Source organism: Bufo bufo, chromosome 6, assembly GCF_905171765.1.
Source record: "Bufo bufo chromosome 6, aBufBuf1.1, whole genome shotgun sequence".
NCBI classification, from domain to species: Eukaryota; Metazoa; Chordata; class Amphibia; order Anura; family Bufonidae; genus Bufo; species Bufo bufo.
Genome location: NC_053394.1, coordinates 66,459,793 through 66,477,793, shown reverse-complemented (window position 1 = coordinate 66,477,793; position 18,001 = coordinate 66,459,793). Strand labels below are relative to the sequence as shown.

The window sequence follows — 18,001 nt, the reverse complement described above, 5'->3', positions numbered from 1 at the left end:
AAAGAGTGGTTTCCATTATCTGAGGTCAGTAGTGTGTTGCAGGCCCTGCTATACCAGCCATCAAATTGAAGAATTAATGACGTGGATAATGGTCTCTAATTCAAGAAGAATTTGCATGGAGTGGAGACTGGATGGATAATTGGGGCGGAGGGAGAATCTCATGGTCTCACATAAAATGGGTGACTGATTTAAATCTAGTCAATAAAGGGCTGCAGTCCCCCCCCCTCTCCCTCCTTTGCGGACAAATCTATCATTCAGTCCTATAAAAGGAAACGCTCTGAGTAAATATTGTGACAGTAAGTGTGGACGTCCATGGCGAACAGCTTCAAACTGGAGCCGGGGTAAAGGGGACACTGGTCTGACAAGGCATAAGCTCAAAGGGTCAACAGTATAAAGGGTAAATAAAGGGAACGCTGTCTCTGCTCTACCACTTTAGGCTTTTCATTTTTAAAAGAAATCTGTCAGCAGTTTATACCCCACCCAAACTACTGACAGTAGTATAGCGGTCACTCAGAAGCATAGCAGAGGTGTTGGGGGGGTATTCAGTGCAGACAGTCCAGGACACTGCACCGTTAGGAAACGCTCTCCACTTTGCACTATGAATCTAGATGGATCAAAGAGGTTGTGCCACTAATGCCCTATTATTGTTTGGGGGGGGGGGGGAGGCTTTTGTATTTACACTAAGAGTTATGTAACCTGCTCCTCATATGGATGTCACTAAAATGAGTCTGAAACTGTGCATTTTTTTGTATATGAAAAACTTTATTTCAATAAAAAAATATGCTTGATAAATGTACCCTGCCCAACAGATATCGCTGTTATATCACGTTCCCCAAATACCACCATTTATCAAAACTGCCTTAATTCTAAAGTTATCAGCCTACCATCGCACCCCGAGGCAAATCCGTTTTGTTACTCAGTTGTAGGTTAAGTTCTGCATTGGAGCCTTGAAATGTAGGACGTAGGAAGTGTCGCTGGTAAAAATAAGGGGTGAGGTTAGTGTCACATGTTCTGCTGATGTCAGGACACATCTCACTGCCCTAAGGCATGATGGGACAGCAGCCACATGACAAACCAGGAAGTAGGATTCAAGCATGGGGGATAAGAGAAAACTGGAAATGAAGTAAAATTTGAAGAAAAAAAAAAAAGCTAAAAGTAAGGAGATGGAAGCTACAGTAATTGATGAAAATACACCTTAGAGTGAAAAGAAGTCATTTATGGAAAACCTAATAAAAACAACAGGTGTGGGGGGGCACACTACAGAAGGGAACACCAGGCAGTATATCAATTAAACACTTTATTGTGTTAAAATGGTTAAGAGCATTCCCCTAAAATATCATAAAATATAAACCTAATACAAATCTAAGTAATGCACACAAGGTATAGCCGCAAAATAGCCGTGGAGCGGCTGGTGATAAATAGTTGTAATCTTAAGTCAATGTCCACAATCACTATGCACCAGCGAATGTCCAAATATACTGGGTCGATGGTTTTGAATAAATGACCCCCAAAGAAACATACAGTCTCAAATTTCGTCCGCGGCACTTGCTGGGTTTAACCTATAACGATAGGCTTAGTACCGCTGCCTTCCACAGTAGGATTAATGTGCTCTAAAAGAGCTCGGTCTTACCGGTCTTCACTGCTATTGATGCAGCGTTGGTCTGTAGGCCGCACACCCGCAGCGTCCCACGTGGTGTGCTTCTGCCTGAACGTAGCGTCCCACGTGACCTGGTATCCAAAGCGACCGGATGCTTCCTTGATGACGTCAGTCTTATGCGACAGCTTTCACAGCACCGCCGCGGAATTGGATTTTCTTTCTTTCTTTACCGGTTTTATTCCTTTACTTTTGGTTCTAGGTGGATCAACGCTCACTCTAACAACCGCCAGACGCGTTTCGGGGTCTCTCGCCCCTTCCTCAGTGGCCTACTGAGTGAACGGATCCTCACTCTTTATAAATGGTAAGCTCCGCCCACCATCCTCCATATTTCTTATGTGTAATGTGTTTTATGGAGTGGATTCTCCCATAATGGAGCGGATCATCTATACATTTATATCTGTGCATTAATATCTGTACCTAACAACAAGTCAATATTTAAAAAAACATAAGACAATAAATAGACCATATATACGTAAACCCCATTAAAATATAGACATTTGGAGAGGACTACAAAGTCACATACAAAATATCAAAAATCAAAAAACGCACAAAGAACGCATGAAAACCGCTAATGTGCCACATGCGTTTTCTGCTGCGCTTCTTCCCATTATTGGAGGGCAAATTCACTGGAGATAATTTGGAAATATTTTGGAGATACCTTTGTCAGACGGAGGTGGGGTATTATATTAATATTGTAGCATGGGAGGAGCCGTCCGGCAAGGAGGAGAGATCACAGTGTCGATAAACGACCAAACTGCGATGTCTCATCCATACCGGACAGGCCCTCACAGAAACCCAAACACCTCCATCTCAGCGTTGAGGCCCCTAGGAATGATGGTGTCGTACTCAAAAATCCTCCGGGATTCCTGACGCGACATATGTGCAATATGGTTCCCCCCTCTCCAGGGTTTTTTTACTTTTTCAATCGCTACAAAATTCAACCCCGTAGGATCACTGTTGTGTGTTGCTCTAAAATGTTTGGATAGGGAGTGCGTCTCCAGGCCTTTCCTGATATTAGCCACGTGTTCCGCTACTCTCTTTTTTAATGTTCTTTTTGTCCTGCCTATATATTGTTTCTTGCATCCACATTGTAACAAATATATCACATCTGTGGAATCGCAAGTTAGGCATTCCTGTATTTCCAAAGAAAATGAGTTAACTGTCGATACTACTTTTGTGGTCTTTTTTGGGAAACTAGTGATTTTGCAATTGGCACACCTGCCGCATCTAAAAAACCCATTGACTGCTAACCAGTTTTCTTGTTTCTTGGTTTCTTTCCTCAAATTCACTGTTGGAGCTATCTTGCTGGCCAGATTATTTGCCCTGGTGTACGTGATTTGAGGGACTTCACTCAAAAGGGGACCAATCACTTTATCATTTAGTAAATGTCCCCAATGTTTTCGGATACTTTTTTCCATTGTTTTATACTGAGAATTAAATGGTAATATAATTCTCAGCACTTCATCTTGTGGTTGGGGCTCACTAGCCAAAAATAAATTTTTTCTTTCCATTTTTTTCACTTTATCCAGTGACCTATCTATCACCTGAACCGGGTAATCTCTTTCTAGCAATTGTTGCTTCAACACAGTCGCTTCCTCCTCAAATTTATTATCCTCAGTACAGTTTCGCCTGAGTCTCCTAAATTGACTGGTTGGCACATTTACCAGCCAACGAGGTAGGTGACAGCTAGCATATCTAATAAAGCTGTTCTTAGCGACTGGTTTGAAATAAGTATTGCAATGTAATTGGTCCCCCTTTACCTGTATTTCCAAATCCAAAAATTCCACTTTTAACTTACTCACTGTGGGGCTGAACACCAAATTTTTTTCATTTATATTAATGTCCTGAAGAAAAACATCCAAAGATTCAGACGTATTTTGCCATATAAACAGGATGTCGTCTATGTAGCGCCGCCATAGTACCAGATCCGTCCCCAGCCTGGGCTTGATGACCTCCTCTTCCCATTGCGCCAAAAAGAGGTTGGCGTAGCTGGGGGCGAATCTGGTACCCATGGCGGTGCCAGTGCGCTGTACATAGAAGAGTGAGGATCCGTTCACTCAGTAGGCCACTGAGGAAGGGGCGAGAGACCCCGAAACGCGTCTGGCGGTTGTTAGAGTGAGCGTTGATCCACCTAGAACCAAAAGTAAAGGAATAAAACCGGTAAAGAAAGAAAGAAAATCCAATTCCGCGGCGGTGCTGTGAAAGCTGTCGCATAAGACTGACGTCATCAAGGAAGCATCCGGTCGCTTTGGATACCAGGTCACGTGGGACGCTACGTTCAGGCAGAAGCACACCACGTGGGACGCTGCGGGTGTGCGGCCTACAGACCAACGCTGCATCAATAGCAGTGAAGACCGGTAAGACCGAGCTCTTTTAGAGCACATTAATCCTACTGTGGAAGGCAGCGGTACTAAGCCTATCGTTATAGGTTAAACCCAGCAAGTGCCGCGGACGAAATTTGAGACTGTATGTTTCTTTGGGGGTCATTTATTCAAAACCATCGACCCAGTATATTTGGACATTCGCTGGTGCATAGTGATTGTGGACATTGACTTAAGATTACAACTATTTATCACCAGCCGCTCCACGGCTATTTTGCGGCTATACCTTGTGTGCATTACTTAGATTTGTATTAGGTTTATATTTTATGATATTTTAGGGGAATGCTCTTAACCATTTTAACACAATAAAGTGTTTAACTGATATACTGCCTGGTGTTCCCTTCTGTAGTGTGCCCCCCCACACCTGTTGTTTTTATTAGCATTTCCATTTGGTCCTGAGGGTGGGACCAGGGGGCGTGCACCTATTCCGTTCTAGAGAGGAGGTGAGCCGCTGTACCTTGTTTCTAATTTATGGAAAACCGCCTTTAAAACATTTTTTTCCCTTCCTATAAATTAGCATGACCATTTAACATGGGTCTGCTGGGTGTTCCCTTATTATGGAGTGCGCTCCACTCTCTGCACTAGTCAGTCTTGACTGACTGCTCTAATGGTCTCCTAGATGGTCACTTAAGCTGTCACTCAAGAGCAGAATGGAGGGTCTGCAGAGAGTCCAAGACACTTCATAATAAGTGGATGCCCTGCAGACAGTTTGCATCATGGTGCTAGATTGGTCTTGCAACTAATATCACCATCCATCTATGTATGTTCTAACTGCTTTACACCTTACCCATCTACAACTTGGCAGTTTGAGAGGTCAAGACTGCTAAAGTCTCCATTTAACAACATGAGTACATGTCACGCTATTGATTTTCTAAAATAAATCCTTAAAAATGGAAAAATCCATTTATTTAACATGTATACAATGTATAAGTTGTATGTTTATACACTACATTTTCCAATTCTGACAAGAGAGGCTAAATGCACCCAGCATGCGAAGCACCACAGTGAAGAACTATGGCCCAGACCCTACTGCCCTGGTGATAGAAATCAACTACTGAAGAGATACTTATACTTCACTTATTAAAGCCAAACAAGTGGATTATCATCTCCCCAATACAAGGAAGGGAGAATTTCCAGTGCTGCCACATTAATTCTTGCACATATTAAGCATGCTACACCTGATAACTGTTTTTTGATACAGCATTCGGACCCTTTCACTTTTTTCACATTTTGTTACGTTTCAGCCTTGAGCTAAAATTAAAACAAATATCTATTTTGCAAATTTATTAAAAGGAAAAACAAAAATTTCACATGGACATACGTATTCAGACCCTTTACTATGACACTTGAAATTTAGCTCTGGGGGGCTCTCATTTCTCTTGATCATCTTTGAGATGTTTCTACAGCTTGATTGCAGTCCACCTGTGGTAAATTCAGTTGATTGGACATGATTTTGAGAGATACACCAGTCTACATAAGGTCTCAGAACCAACAATGAATATCAGAATAAAAACCAAGCCATAAGGAGGAGAGAACTGCCTGTAGAGCTCAGAGACAGGATTGTGTGGAGTTACAGATCTGGACAGGAGTACAAAAACATTTCTGCTGCACTGAAAGTTCTCAAGACCACAATTGCCTCCATAATTGTTAAACCGAAGACGATTGAACCAACCAGGACTCTTCCAAAGGCTGGCCACCCTACAAATCTAAGTAATTTAGGGGGAGAGGGGCTCTGGTAAGATAGGTGACCCAGAACTCAATGGACACTCTGGCTAAGTTCCAAAGATCCGGTCTATGGGACAAACTTTCAGAAGATCCACCATCACTGCAGCATTCCTCCAATCTGGTCTGTCTGGCGGAGTTGGCAGAAATAAGCCTTTCCTCAGTAAAAGACACATGAAAGTCTGCAAAAAGCACCTTAATGACTCTCAGACTATGACAAACAAGATTATCTGGTCTGATGAAACCAAGATTTAACTTTCTGGCCTCAATGCTAAGCGTCATGGCTGGAGGAAACCAGACACTGCTCATCACCTGCCCAATACCTTCTCTACCATCATGCTGTGGGGGTGTTTTTCAGCAGCTGGGACAGGAAGATCATCAGAGTTGAAAGAAAGCTGAATGGAGCAAAGTACAGAGATATTTTTAATGAAAACCTTACCCAGAGTGCTCTGGACCTCAGACTGGGCAGAAGGGTTACCTTCCAACAAGACAATGACAGCACACAGCAAGACAACACAGGAGTTGTTTAGGGACAACTCTGTGAATGTCCTTGAGTGGCCCAGCCACAGCCCTGACTTGAACCAAATTGAACATCTCTAGAGAGACTTGAAAATGGCTGTCCACTGACGGTCCCCAATCAACATGACAGAGCTTGAAAGAATCTGCAGAAAAGAATGGCAGATAATCCTCAAATCCTGGTGTTCAGAGTTTACCATACCCCAAAAGACTGGAGGCTGTAATCACTGCCAAAGGTGCTTTAACCAAGTCCTGAGTAAATGGTCTGAATACTTATGTCAATGCAAGATTTTAGTTTTGCCTTTTCAATTAATTAGCAATGATTTCTAACATTCCATTTTCACTTTTTCAATATGGGGTATTGAGTGCAGAATGATAGGGAAAATTTGAACTTTTTTTATATTTTAGCACATGGTTGCAGGATAACAAAATGTGAAAATGTCAAAAGGGTCTAAAGACTTTCCAATGTGCTGTAAATAAATGAGGTTTATTAGATGTTCAGGGCCCATACACTAAGTAAAAGACAGGAAAAAAAGAGTTGACGTTGTAGGGACTTCGTGTAAGATCAATTTTCCTGTATGCATATTACGCAGATGATGAGTTTACACTATTTATTTTTACCCCCTCCAGACAATGCCCAGAATGACTCATGGGGACCCATCATGTGCACTTCGGTAATGATCAAAGAGAACTCTGCATGGAAACCTGTGCTCATCGTTGCACGATACTTCCCTGTGCTCCAATCAGGATTTCAAAGAAGATTCACATGCCGAAAATATATTACATTATTTCTTCTGTGACTTTGTTTGGGGAATACTAGAAAAAAAATGAGTTTTGGAAAAGTTGGTGTGCTAGGACAGAAAATTGCTTTTCCATGAACTTTTCAATCCCATTAGTCTGGAGAAGAAATAAATCCTAAATTCCGTAAAATAACAGCGTCTGTGTAATCTGGGCTAAAGGAGGCAATATAAAAACGAAGCTGAAGACCCATAGTCTATCCAACTTCTATTACAGATTAAAACTTGATCTATCATTTGAAAGCTTGACAAAACACAGGCCTTTGTGCTCTCGGCACCAATCTGTCAAACTACTGTGGCACATTACTATATAACAAAGCCGAAGCAGCAGCAGTTCACATGTACCTGGAGAAGGGCTCTAGGGTTTTTCTACTAAAAATATACAGTGTACCACATCTTGTCTTTTGTTTACTTACTCTCCCAATATGCTGAAGACACAAAGAGGGATAAATTCATAGTTTGGTTTGGAATCCATACATTTAGAATAAAATGTACGTTCACCTTCAGAGTTAGCTAACCCTTAAAATGAGAGACGAAATTTGGCATTGAAGGCTCGTTTAGCCGGGAAAGATTATTTAAAAAACAGTTTACTATGTGCTAAAATAACAAAAAGGTATCAAACTCGCCTTACCGATCCCCTGCCACTCCGGTTCCTGGGTCCCCCTGCATATCTCCACTTCCTGCTCCATCTCAACATGGACATGTGAATGCTGCTGCCAATCACTGGCTGGAGCGGCAAGGCAGTGATTTGTCACATGTCTGTTTCGAGAAGAAGGAGATGGTAGAGACCGGTGGGGGGACCTAAGAAGCATCCGACCAGCAGCAGAAGATTGGTAATGCATGACATTTTTTTGCTATTTTGGCACATACTAAGCTGCTTTTCAATGATTTCTCCTGGCTGGACAACGGATGATAGAAATATTTTTGTTTTTACCTCTCTGAAATAAATTGAATACTTTAAAAGCTTTTTCTTATATTGGCAGAATGCATAAAAAAAACATGTATTTCTCATCCATATCATTGAGGGCCACAGGCTTGACCATGGGTATAGCTGTTGCTGCTAGGAGGCGGACACTAAGCACAAAAAGTGTAAGCTCCTCCCCTTCAGCTATACCCTTCCTACAGGGACTAAACTAAATCAGTTTTAACTTAGCGTCTGTAGGAGGCAGGCCTCCCTGCGTGGCATCAGCTGACTCCCGTTCGGTTCTCTTTGCTGCGACTTATCTTTTTTGCAATCGGGCATGGACTTGGGGCTGGCTCTCAGATCTCTCAAAGGGCAGGCTTTGGCTCTCTCCATTCTTTTTCAGCGGAATTTGGCTTCACTTTCGGCGGTTTGGACTTTTCTGCAGGGGGTGGCGCATGCTGCTCCCCCTTTCCGTCCTCCGTTGAGTACTAGATTAAGATCCCAAGGATCCAACACTCTCCAGTCTTCTCCATTTGATCCTTGCAGCAGGTGTCGCTTCGCTTCCCGTCTTACAAGGTGGTGTTTTTGGTGGCAATCACTTCCATCCGTAGGGTGTCGGAACTCGCGGCTCTTTCTTGTCGGTCGCCTTTTCTGATCCTCCATCAGTATAAGGTGGTCCTTTGGCCTGTTCAGTCCTTCCTGCCGAAGGTGGTGTCAGAATTCCATCTAAATGAGGAGATTATTTTCCCTTCATTTTGTCCAGACCTGTCTTATCCTGGTCGTCTTTGCACTCTTTGCAAAATGTTTCCAAGTTTTACAGAGTGCACACCTTTGCATCCTCTGACGCTTCTCTGGAGCGTAGAGTTTTGCAGACCGTGGTTCTCTGATTGATAAGGAGGGGTGCTTGTTATGCCCACCATTGGGAACAGCTCTGTAACGTCTCATGGTCAAGCTTGTGTCCCCTAATGATACGGATGAGAAAACTAGATTTTTGTACTTACCGTAAAATCTGTTTCTCTTCCGCTCATTGAAGGACACAGTTCCCACCCATTCTTTTGTTTAGGGGCCTTTTCGGGTCTGTGTGGTTCTGGGTTTGTACATAGTGTGGTTTTTTGTCTTGCTTCTCCTGCTGCTTTTGCACTAACTGATTTAGGTTAGTCCCTGTAGGAAGGGTATAGCTGAAGGGAGGAGATCACACCTATTGTGCTTAGTGTCCACCTCCTAGTGGCAACAGTTATACCCATGGCCAAGCCTGTCGGCCCCAATGAACGGAAGAGAAACAGATTTTATGCTAAGTACAAAAATCTAGTTTTTTATTTTATTTAACACGGTTTGCTAACAATAACAAGTTAGCTTTTACAGGATGGGTTGTTAGAGGTATAAAAAATAAGTACTGTATATGGTTAGTCATGATGTTTGCTCATTTAAAAGCTGGGGGGATTACTTCCTTTATTTAAAAGATCAAATTGTAGCTTCATTGGCTCTGCTCAGCTTTTCCAGCGTGCTGAAAACAGATCCCATTTACTTTCTATAGATCTGTACTGCAAATGGAACTGGAAAAACTGAGCAGAGCCAATGAAACATGAAAGTGCAGAACACTCTGAGAGGCTTTTAGGAAAGGTTTAGGTCCCTTTTAAACTACTAGGATCAGAGGCTTCTACACTCCATGCAGTTACAGTGGAAGTGCGGCTGTCAATCACAGCACGGCTCCCTTAGGTTCCAACATGATCAAACTTACCATTATTTTCAGGTTATTCCCTCATATAGGATTGAAGCAATGGCATTGATCCAACATTTTTTTTTCACAAAAAAAGATCTGTTAATGGATTTGCAGGGCAACGTAAAACATAATGTGTCTTAAGCAGATAACACAAAAATGCAGAAAAGCTAAAGATTAGTTAGATGCTGCTGCACTGAAGACTTTTGATACCTTAAAAGAGGGTTTATGGCAACCGACCAGACTCTGTCTTCTGTTTGAATGGTGTGCAGCCATCGCCCGTCTGTGGTGGACGAAAGAGACCATACCTGTAAGGTTTGCAATAACAAAGAAAAGTTTCAGAGAGGCAAATTTACAAATGTGATTGTAACTAGAACTAACTATGAAATGCATTAAAAAAAATGGTGTATTTCTGGTATATAATGTTACATCAAGTTGTAGACCCAATTATGAACCAATGTGCCCAAAAAATAGTCCACTGCACCAAGCTTGTCTGTTTCGGGTTTCCAGCTGGTACAAGGTAGTGCGGGTTTAAGATGATACAATTTGCTCCAAAACTCTGCTAAAACGATGGCACAAAATAAGTCAACCAATAGTTGGTGAATAATTGGACTAAAGTGTCTAGCAGCCATGTACATTTAGTATCACACAGTGGGAGCCATTGTGGAAAATGTTGGCGCACCTTTAAACGCTGTCTACGTTATAAACAGTTACTGCAGGAACTGGTGGAAACACACACCTTGGGAAGGTGCTACCTGAAAGGGTCCTTTAACCTAAGATGCAAAAAAAAATCCAAGGCTTGACGGAAGTAGCTGAAGGGATAGGAGCTTTCCAGCTACTTGCAGCAGAAGCCTCGGTTAACTCTATATGACTTGAGAAAGGCCACACTGACAGAAAGTTGTTGTTTTTTGGCCCCATTCATGGTTATGTTTGAATTCCGGTAGCTTGATCCGGCTGAGGATCAGGCTCCTGGAGCGCACCGTGCCCGGCATTGCCAGATACCCATTGACTATAATGCGCTATGGCAGTGACCTGGACGCTTTTCAAGTATAAATGCCGGGTTTCTGCCGGATCGGATAAGGTTCCCAGATTCACCACGCTAGTAAGAACATAGCCTTATCTGGATATTCCCTATCCCAAATACATGCTGGAAGGAGCATGCATCAAATTTATGCTCTTACTCCTTAGGATATGGTATAATAAATTGTTAAAAAGCATATCTTACATTTTGGTATATTACATTATAAACTGAATTAGAAAATCAGCCCATTGTAACGGTATTAAAAAATGCCTGCCCTTGGGAAATATTACAGCGCATTTAAACCCGCACATGGGTGTCCCCTCCACTTCCTTGTCTTTGCAATGTATGGGACATCTGTAGGTAGCAAGGAGAGACTTTTTGTCTTCAGCCGTGTCACATGTGCATCTTATTGTGAGGTGTAATGTCTTAGTCCCAAAGAAAATCGGTATATCTATTTCTAGAAAAGCATGATTGAAAGCTGCTTCTTAGACCACTGCTGGAGCTGTCTTCTTCTGATTACAGGAGATCTTCTCTGATGAATGTTTGTGTTTTTATGCTTAAGCTCCTTCTTTATTCACAAAAGATCCCAAAATCTTCAGAATTCTTTTCACGCACGTGTTTGTTGACCACAAAGGGGATTGTGTTTTATTCATGTCAACAGGAATTTACTATCGCACCGAGAGTAACCAAACGAAGGTGGCAAGCTTAACTAGCCTAAGCTTCCCTATCTTCAACAGGTTAAAAATATTGCTGGGAGCAGCCTATCTCTTGACTATCAGTGTGGAATGTACATTAGCAGCTTCTCTGGGCTTAACAGTAATCAACACTCCGCTGAGTCCTCCGTCCCAGTCACACTTTCTGCATTTAGAGCTCCCATTAATGTGGGACTCCTCTCCTCCACCCAAAGTATTGCTTCATGTATAAAAAATGAATGGAGAGCAAATATGGTCGCATTTACCCACCTGCGCCACATAGGTGCTCAATACATATCGTACAAATAAGGGCTGCTTAAATCAAGCTAACCAATGTAAAATGTATTGCTACCAAAACCAGACAAATGTGGAGTAAGGAAAAGGAGTAAAATGTGAAAGAGTTTTCACCTAAGCTACAAGAATAAAACAAATACCAGATGCTATGGGGTGAAAACAATAGGAAAGGCGAAGATGACCTTTCTGTTTTATCTGCTACAATCATCATATATAATAACATGTAGCAATTTTGCAAACAGGTCAGATTAAAAATCAGCATTCAGGGGTAATACCAATCCATCTACAAGATCCTTACAGGTACCATGTCACAGCTGACCTGACGGGATTGGAGGACTGGAGCAAACCCGCATCACGGAAGAGATGGAAGCAGACCTTCATTACTTACCAGGGCTACAGACAGCTTTGACGCCTTCTGACTTTTTGCCAGGAAATTTAGGAGGTACATATGTTGCATGACTCTGCCACAAAAGGTTCCAAGTGCAACATTTCATAGAGGGTACTCAGGGGGCCATCTGTAGGTCTGAGAGTGGGAGGAAACCAGGATACTCCGAGGAAACTCAAGCAAAAATAGGAGGAACATACCAAGGAACTCCATGCAGATGTTGCCCTTGGTCGGATTCAAAAGCAGGACACCAGTGCTGCAAGAAAACTGTGTACCCCTGAACATCCTGGTTTGGATCCTTCCCAACTCACAGATTTCCTATAATTAACCCCCACTTCACTACGTTCCCCCTGCTCTCTCACTCTTTTTGAGATCATCTCCTATGCCCAGTGGTGAAATGCGCCATTCACTCTCAGACTGTTTCCTTCTCAAGAACCTGGGGCTCTTTTCTTTCTCCATGATAACAACATCTAAAAATAAAGGTAATGTTGCTTTCTTCTGCATCACTTACCAAATCCCACCAAAACCTGCATTCCCCCTTTCCCTAGAAGCTTTCTGCCCACCAACAATTCTCCAATGGTTTATTCGTACTAACAAGATTCAGGATATGGAGCAACTGACTTAAGAAAAATTCAAAGATCCACCAAAGTAAGTTTTTATATTGTGCACTACGTAATATATGGTAAAGCAAACCAGACCAGATATTTTTACATAGTCCTAAACTTTACGTGTAAGCTTGGACAAGTCATATACAGAGGTTAGGAGAACCACCAACCACCCTGAGCAAATACTCCACCTTTGGATAAACCTTCTCCAATGTGCCTTGAACCTGTATAGCAGTAAGATCTAACTTTTAGGATATAAAAAAATAATAATCGAAAGAAAAAAAAAAAATAAAACGTTCTGAATACAGAAAAGTTTAAATAAGCTCAGCCTTCGGTGCTCATTAACCCTTTCTAGGTGCCTGTTTAGATCAAACGGCACAAATTCCCACATGAGTAACAGTAGTACAACCAGCTGGAAACACGATTTCTGCAGGACATTGCTCTGGAGAAACCAGTTTGAGTGTTTTAACTGCAATGTCAGATTATTCCCCGCAGACACTGCCTGGAAGTGTTTTATAGAGTTCTACAGCTCTTGGAGGGAGGAGGGAAAATATAATATCAGCCCGAGACTAGTGTCTGTTGTAACAATGCAGGACGTCTCATCTCCAGACCACCTTTTGCCCCTTTTCCAGAAACGACTAGTTTTTCAATAACATAAATTTCCCTAAATTTGGCATCTAGTGATCGGATAATTTTGAAAGTCTGGAATGTCAATGAACTTCCAGAACATTGCTGGCTGAATACAGATGACTAAAGACAGACCCCATGCACATTAGAGAATCGTTGGCAAAGCCGCCGGTTTTGGCAGGGACGGACAACAAAGGTGTATGGGGAGCCCCAGACTGTTCTTCGATGTCCGGTGAGAAAAGGATTGGGTATTCTGAATTCCATCACCCAATTCCCTCTGTTCTCCCAGGAGATAAATCATTGCAACAGGGTCGGAGTCGGAACAGATAGAAAAGTGTTCGCCTGTCAGCTATTGGAGATGCATGGGCACCTTAAATGTATATAACCAATTAGAAGACTTGCCCAACAGAGTGACAGGAGCACAGGAAATATTGGAATTCATTGGCTTTCATAGATGATGGGAACATGCCCCACTGACACAGGGGATGTTAATGTCCAGTTGTCAGGTTATTAATATATTTCCAGAAGGAATAACAGGGGAATGGCACAAAGCACTTTCTAAGTTCTTATTATCAATGATCGTTCAAATCATTATAGGGGCTTATTAGTATTAAAAAAACATGGCTGCTCACTTCCAACATCACACCTGTTTAGAGCTTGTGTGCAGTACTACAGCTCAACGAAGCTAAGCGCAGTACCAAACACAACCCAAGAACGGGTGTGGCACCATTTGTGAAAGAAAGCAGCCATTTTTTTTTTAGTTCGTTACAACTCCTCAAAATAATCCGTCTATTATGTATAATATTACAAATGGGCATCTATAGGGTACACCCAAAGAATGTCCTAACGGGCATTTTACTGGAAACCTTTGAAAAATTTTAAAGGGGTTATCCTGAAAAAGATAATGATGACCTATCCTCAGGATAGGTCAACATTATCACATCGGCAGGGGTCCGAGTCCCGGCACCCCAGCCGATCAGCTGTTTGAGGAAGCCGTGGTGCTCACTGGAGCTCTGGCGAGTTCTGTGGTCTTCCTGCAGATTACTAAGCACAGCGCCATATGTTGTACAGCAGCTGTGCTTGGTATTGAACCTCAGCCCCATTGGCACGGCCTCCCGTTAGTGACATATATGTCCCATATATGCACTGCTGATAGGTTCAATTAAGTCATATACCATGGGTACAAAATCGTGCTTTTTTTTTTTTGTTTTTGAAAGACTGCATGCTTGGCTTCTTGTTACTGACCGCAAGGGGTTAAACACGTCACAGTATCGAGCCACCCCTTTAAAATAATTGCCAGAGCGGTGATGTTCAATCTCCATGAAATATAAGGGAGGAATGGCGATGAGAGTTGTATTGTGGCACGCGTCCAGCTGCTGCTCTGCACTACACGTACCTTTTTAGCTAATCAACTTTCGCCATGAGCGTGAGTAATGTCTTTACTGCAGTACTCAATCTCTTCTGTGCACCGTCCGTCTGGGAGTCAGCGGTCAAATGAAATGATTGAGTGACAGCTTGAAGAGGACTTACCCTGGCAGTCCTGTCCCTGGAGCCGCTGACTATAATTCCTCCATGACAATCCACGCAGTTCACATCCTGCTCGTGTGCAGTGAACTGGATGCTGGCAGCGCTGTGAAGATTGTGAAGGGCGATCTTTCCATCCCTGCAGAAAGATCGAAGTCAGAGATTCATTAACTGAATCAAAGGAGAGAATTGTTTTGTATGGCGCGTGCAGCTATAAAAAGACGGCAGGTATACCCTGTGCCCTGCTCGCAAATGACCTTAAAAGACATTGAGAACAACAACTTAAATGACCTCATATCGAGAAATAAAAGAAGCTGGGGACATGGGTTAAATAGAGCACAAAAAATAAAAATCTACATGTACTGGTAATTTTTTTTTTTATGGCTTTCTAACTGGAAAATTGGGTGTCAGCTGTTTGAGAGGCCAACGACACTCACAGTAGGGCTGCGGCCTTCTCTCAGCTCACCAACCACAGTGCCGTACATTGTACAGTGGCTGTGCTTGGTATTGCAACTCAGCCCCATTCAATGAGCTGAACATGACGTCACATAGTCTAGGCAAAGCTGCGAGCGCCAGTGCAAACAGCTGATTGGCCGGGGTCCTGGGCGTCCGCCCCCCTCCGATCAGATACTGATGACCTATCCATAGAGCATCAGTTGAAAAAAATCTCAGAAAACCCCTTTAAAACTGCTCTAGAAGCATGGAACCTGCATTGCGATCTATTTTGAATACTTGCGGCACCAGAAAAGCTGGCCATGGCACAAGTCTGGCTTCCATTTTTTTTCATTGCTGGCTGGACTCATTTTTCCATCACAGTATACACTGCTCGTTTCCATGGTTACGACCACCCTCCAATCCATCAGCGGTGGCTGTGCTTGTGTATTATAGGAAACAGCGGGACCACCTCATAACTGCGCTGCTGCCATAACCCCTGGATACAAGTTGTGTATAATGTAATGGAAAAATTTATCAAGTAGCAAAGGAGGCAATATGGACAATCACAATACATTAGTAAGTGCCTTGTATTAACTTTCTCTACATGATAAATGCCAGTTGCTGAAGTGAGACAAGACCTTTAATGCTAGGGGCCTTTACATACTGGAAGGCCATTATTTCTCTGGTGATGGTAACTTCCGCCCTGGTAAACACCGCCCTGTGTACACCCCCTTTAAATTGCATGAACAGACCCTCCTTCACTGACTATGTGAGAATCGGCAGTGATGTGCTGCTGACAAATGCAAACAGCATGGCGACGAATGATCGTGTTACCAAATGCTCGTCCCAGTACTCCGCGCCGAAACTGCACTTAACTGATCGACATGCTGTTATCATCAAATGGTGCTCATTAACAAGTCTTCCCGTGTAAAAGGACCCTTAGACTACTTTCGCACTTGCGGTGTTAATTCCGGTATTGAGATCCGGCAGAGGATCTCAATACCAGAATTAAACGGATACGTTTTGATTTTGCGCATCAGGATGCATTTGTTCCGCTAGAATGTCGTTGTCTGAAATAAAACGGATCCTGTTTTTTAGGCTCCATAAAAAACGGATCCGTCACCATTGACTTACATTGTTTCCAATGTCCGATCAGTTATTTAATATATTTTTTTTTCGTTTTTATGACTGGACACAAAACCGCGGCTTGCAGCGGTTTTATGCTCGGTCACAAAATGGAATCCTGATGCATCCCTGAATGGATCTCTTTCCGTTCAGAATGCATTCAGGACTAAACAAAACATTTTCTGCCGGATCTCAGTACTGGAAAATAACAGCGCAAGTGTGAAAGTAGCCTTAGACAGTTTTAATGATGTGTGCCGCTTTATGAAAAACTCACCAATTCAATAAGGTAATGTGACCCTGTCGTAAAAAAAAAAAAAAAAAAAATGAAAATGATGATATATGGTCGGCCTCAAGAGCCGTATGATTTGTGCTTGTGCTCCGGCACTGAGCCCTGCAATCATACGGATGAGTCACGCGGCAAGACGAGCGATAGGACAGGAAAAAGACGATTAAACCGCACATTAGGGATCAAAGTAAATCTTACTTATAATGTTTCCAGCTATAAAATGCTGCTCAAAGCAAACATAATTGATATAATTCCTTTACATGCCCATGTCCAGGCTTACTTAAGTAAGGATTCCATTAAAAATTCCACACCAAACTTTTTTTCTCTCTTCTCACATCACTTTGAGGATGCTGAACGGATCAGCCGCCTGATGTCTTCACATTTTCCTATGCAGTTGGCACTTAACACAAAAGGTGATGCTGCAGAGCTGCACTTCCTACCTGCCTCGGCAGGCTCACCCATTGAACTCACCTTTAAGCAATGCGGCAGAGCTTGCTGTTGAATGAGTCAGACCGTTTATCTCTTTTATGAAGAGGATTATCTTCTAACACTCTTCTGCTCATACTGACATTTTAGTGTGAATCTTCAAAAAGCCATGACCTCAGCCTAGGTTTAGGCTTCAGATACATTGTACCTTTGAAGAACTACATTGTCTTATTTCTACGTGTTGGGGCAAAAGTTGTAACCTTCCATGACAAATGGGAGATACCGAGGAGATCAAAAAGTACTAAAAATGCCAAAACATAGGAACGACAAACAATGGCACATAAGCAACCTTAGGAAATCTTATCCCTGGACCCTGCGTTGGAGACTCGCTCCTTCCATCCAACCAATTTTACAGCTATTTCTACTAATGCCACCATTTAAATTTTTTTACCACCTGTCTCCAAAATTGGCAGCTCCTCAGCCCAGTCATCAGTTTAACCTAATATTTCCAGGTCTCGATGGGTTCTATGAGAGAATATAAGTAATGTTCAACCCACGTCTTCAGATCCTATAACTGCATATGAAGGGGGTTCCACTATTCCGGACCCCACCCCTACATCAGATACAGTGGGGAGTAGCTGCAGCTTTTACTCTGCAGGCAGATTCATCAATGTATTTGGTGCAATATGGTAGACGAGATGAAAGCCATCTTTATGAAGACTCCATTACACTTTTTCCAACACATATGATGAAAACGGTGACGGGACTTTAATGTTTTTTGAGCAATTACTAGACAATACCCTGCTGGTGAATTTTTTTGCTTAAAGCCAATGTGCCAAATGCTCAGTCATTGACTTGGACAACATGCAATACTGCAGCAGCTCAGT

The 18,001-nt window shown here is 42.5% G+C and overlaps 1 protein-coding gene across 2 annotated transcripts in view; it reads right to left on the bottom strand.

The window, feature by feature from the left end:
- Nucleotides 1–18,001, bottom strand: part of FBXW4 (F-box and WD repeat domain containing 4) — a 192,736-nt gene that overhangs the window by 116,385 nt on the left and 58,350 nt on the right. For both annotated transcript variants that reach the window (XM_040435583.1, XM_040435582.1), the window contains 2 exons: nucleotides 14,849–14,981; nucleotides 9,908–10,002 (listed from right to left, as the gene is read on the bottom strand). In XM_040435583.1, coding sequence (XP_040291517.1) covers nucleotides 9,908–10,002; nucleotides 14,849–14,981 — 228 coding nt within the window. The remainder of the gene's footprint in view (nucleotides 1–9,907; nucleotides 10,003–14,848; nucleotides 14,982–18,001) is intronic.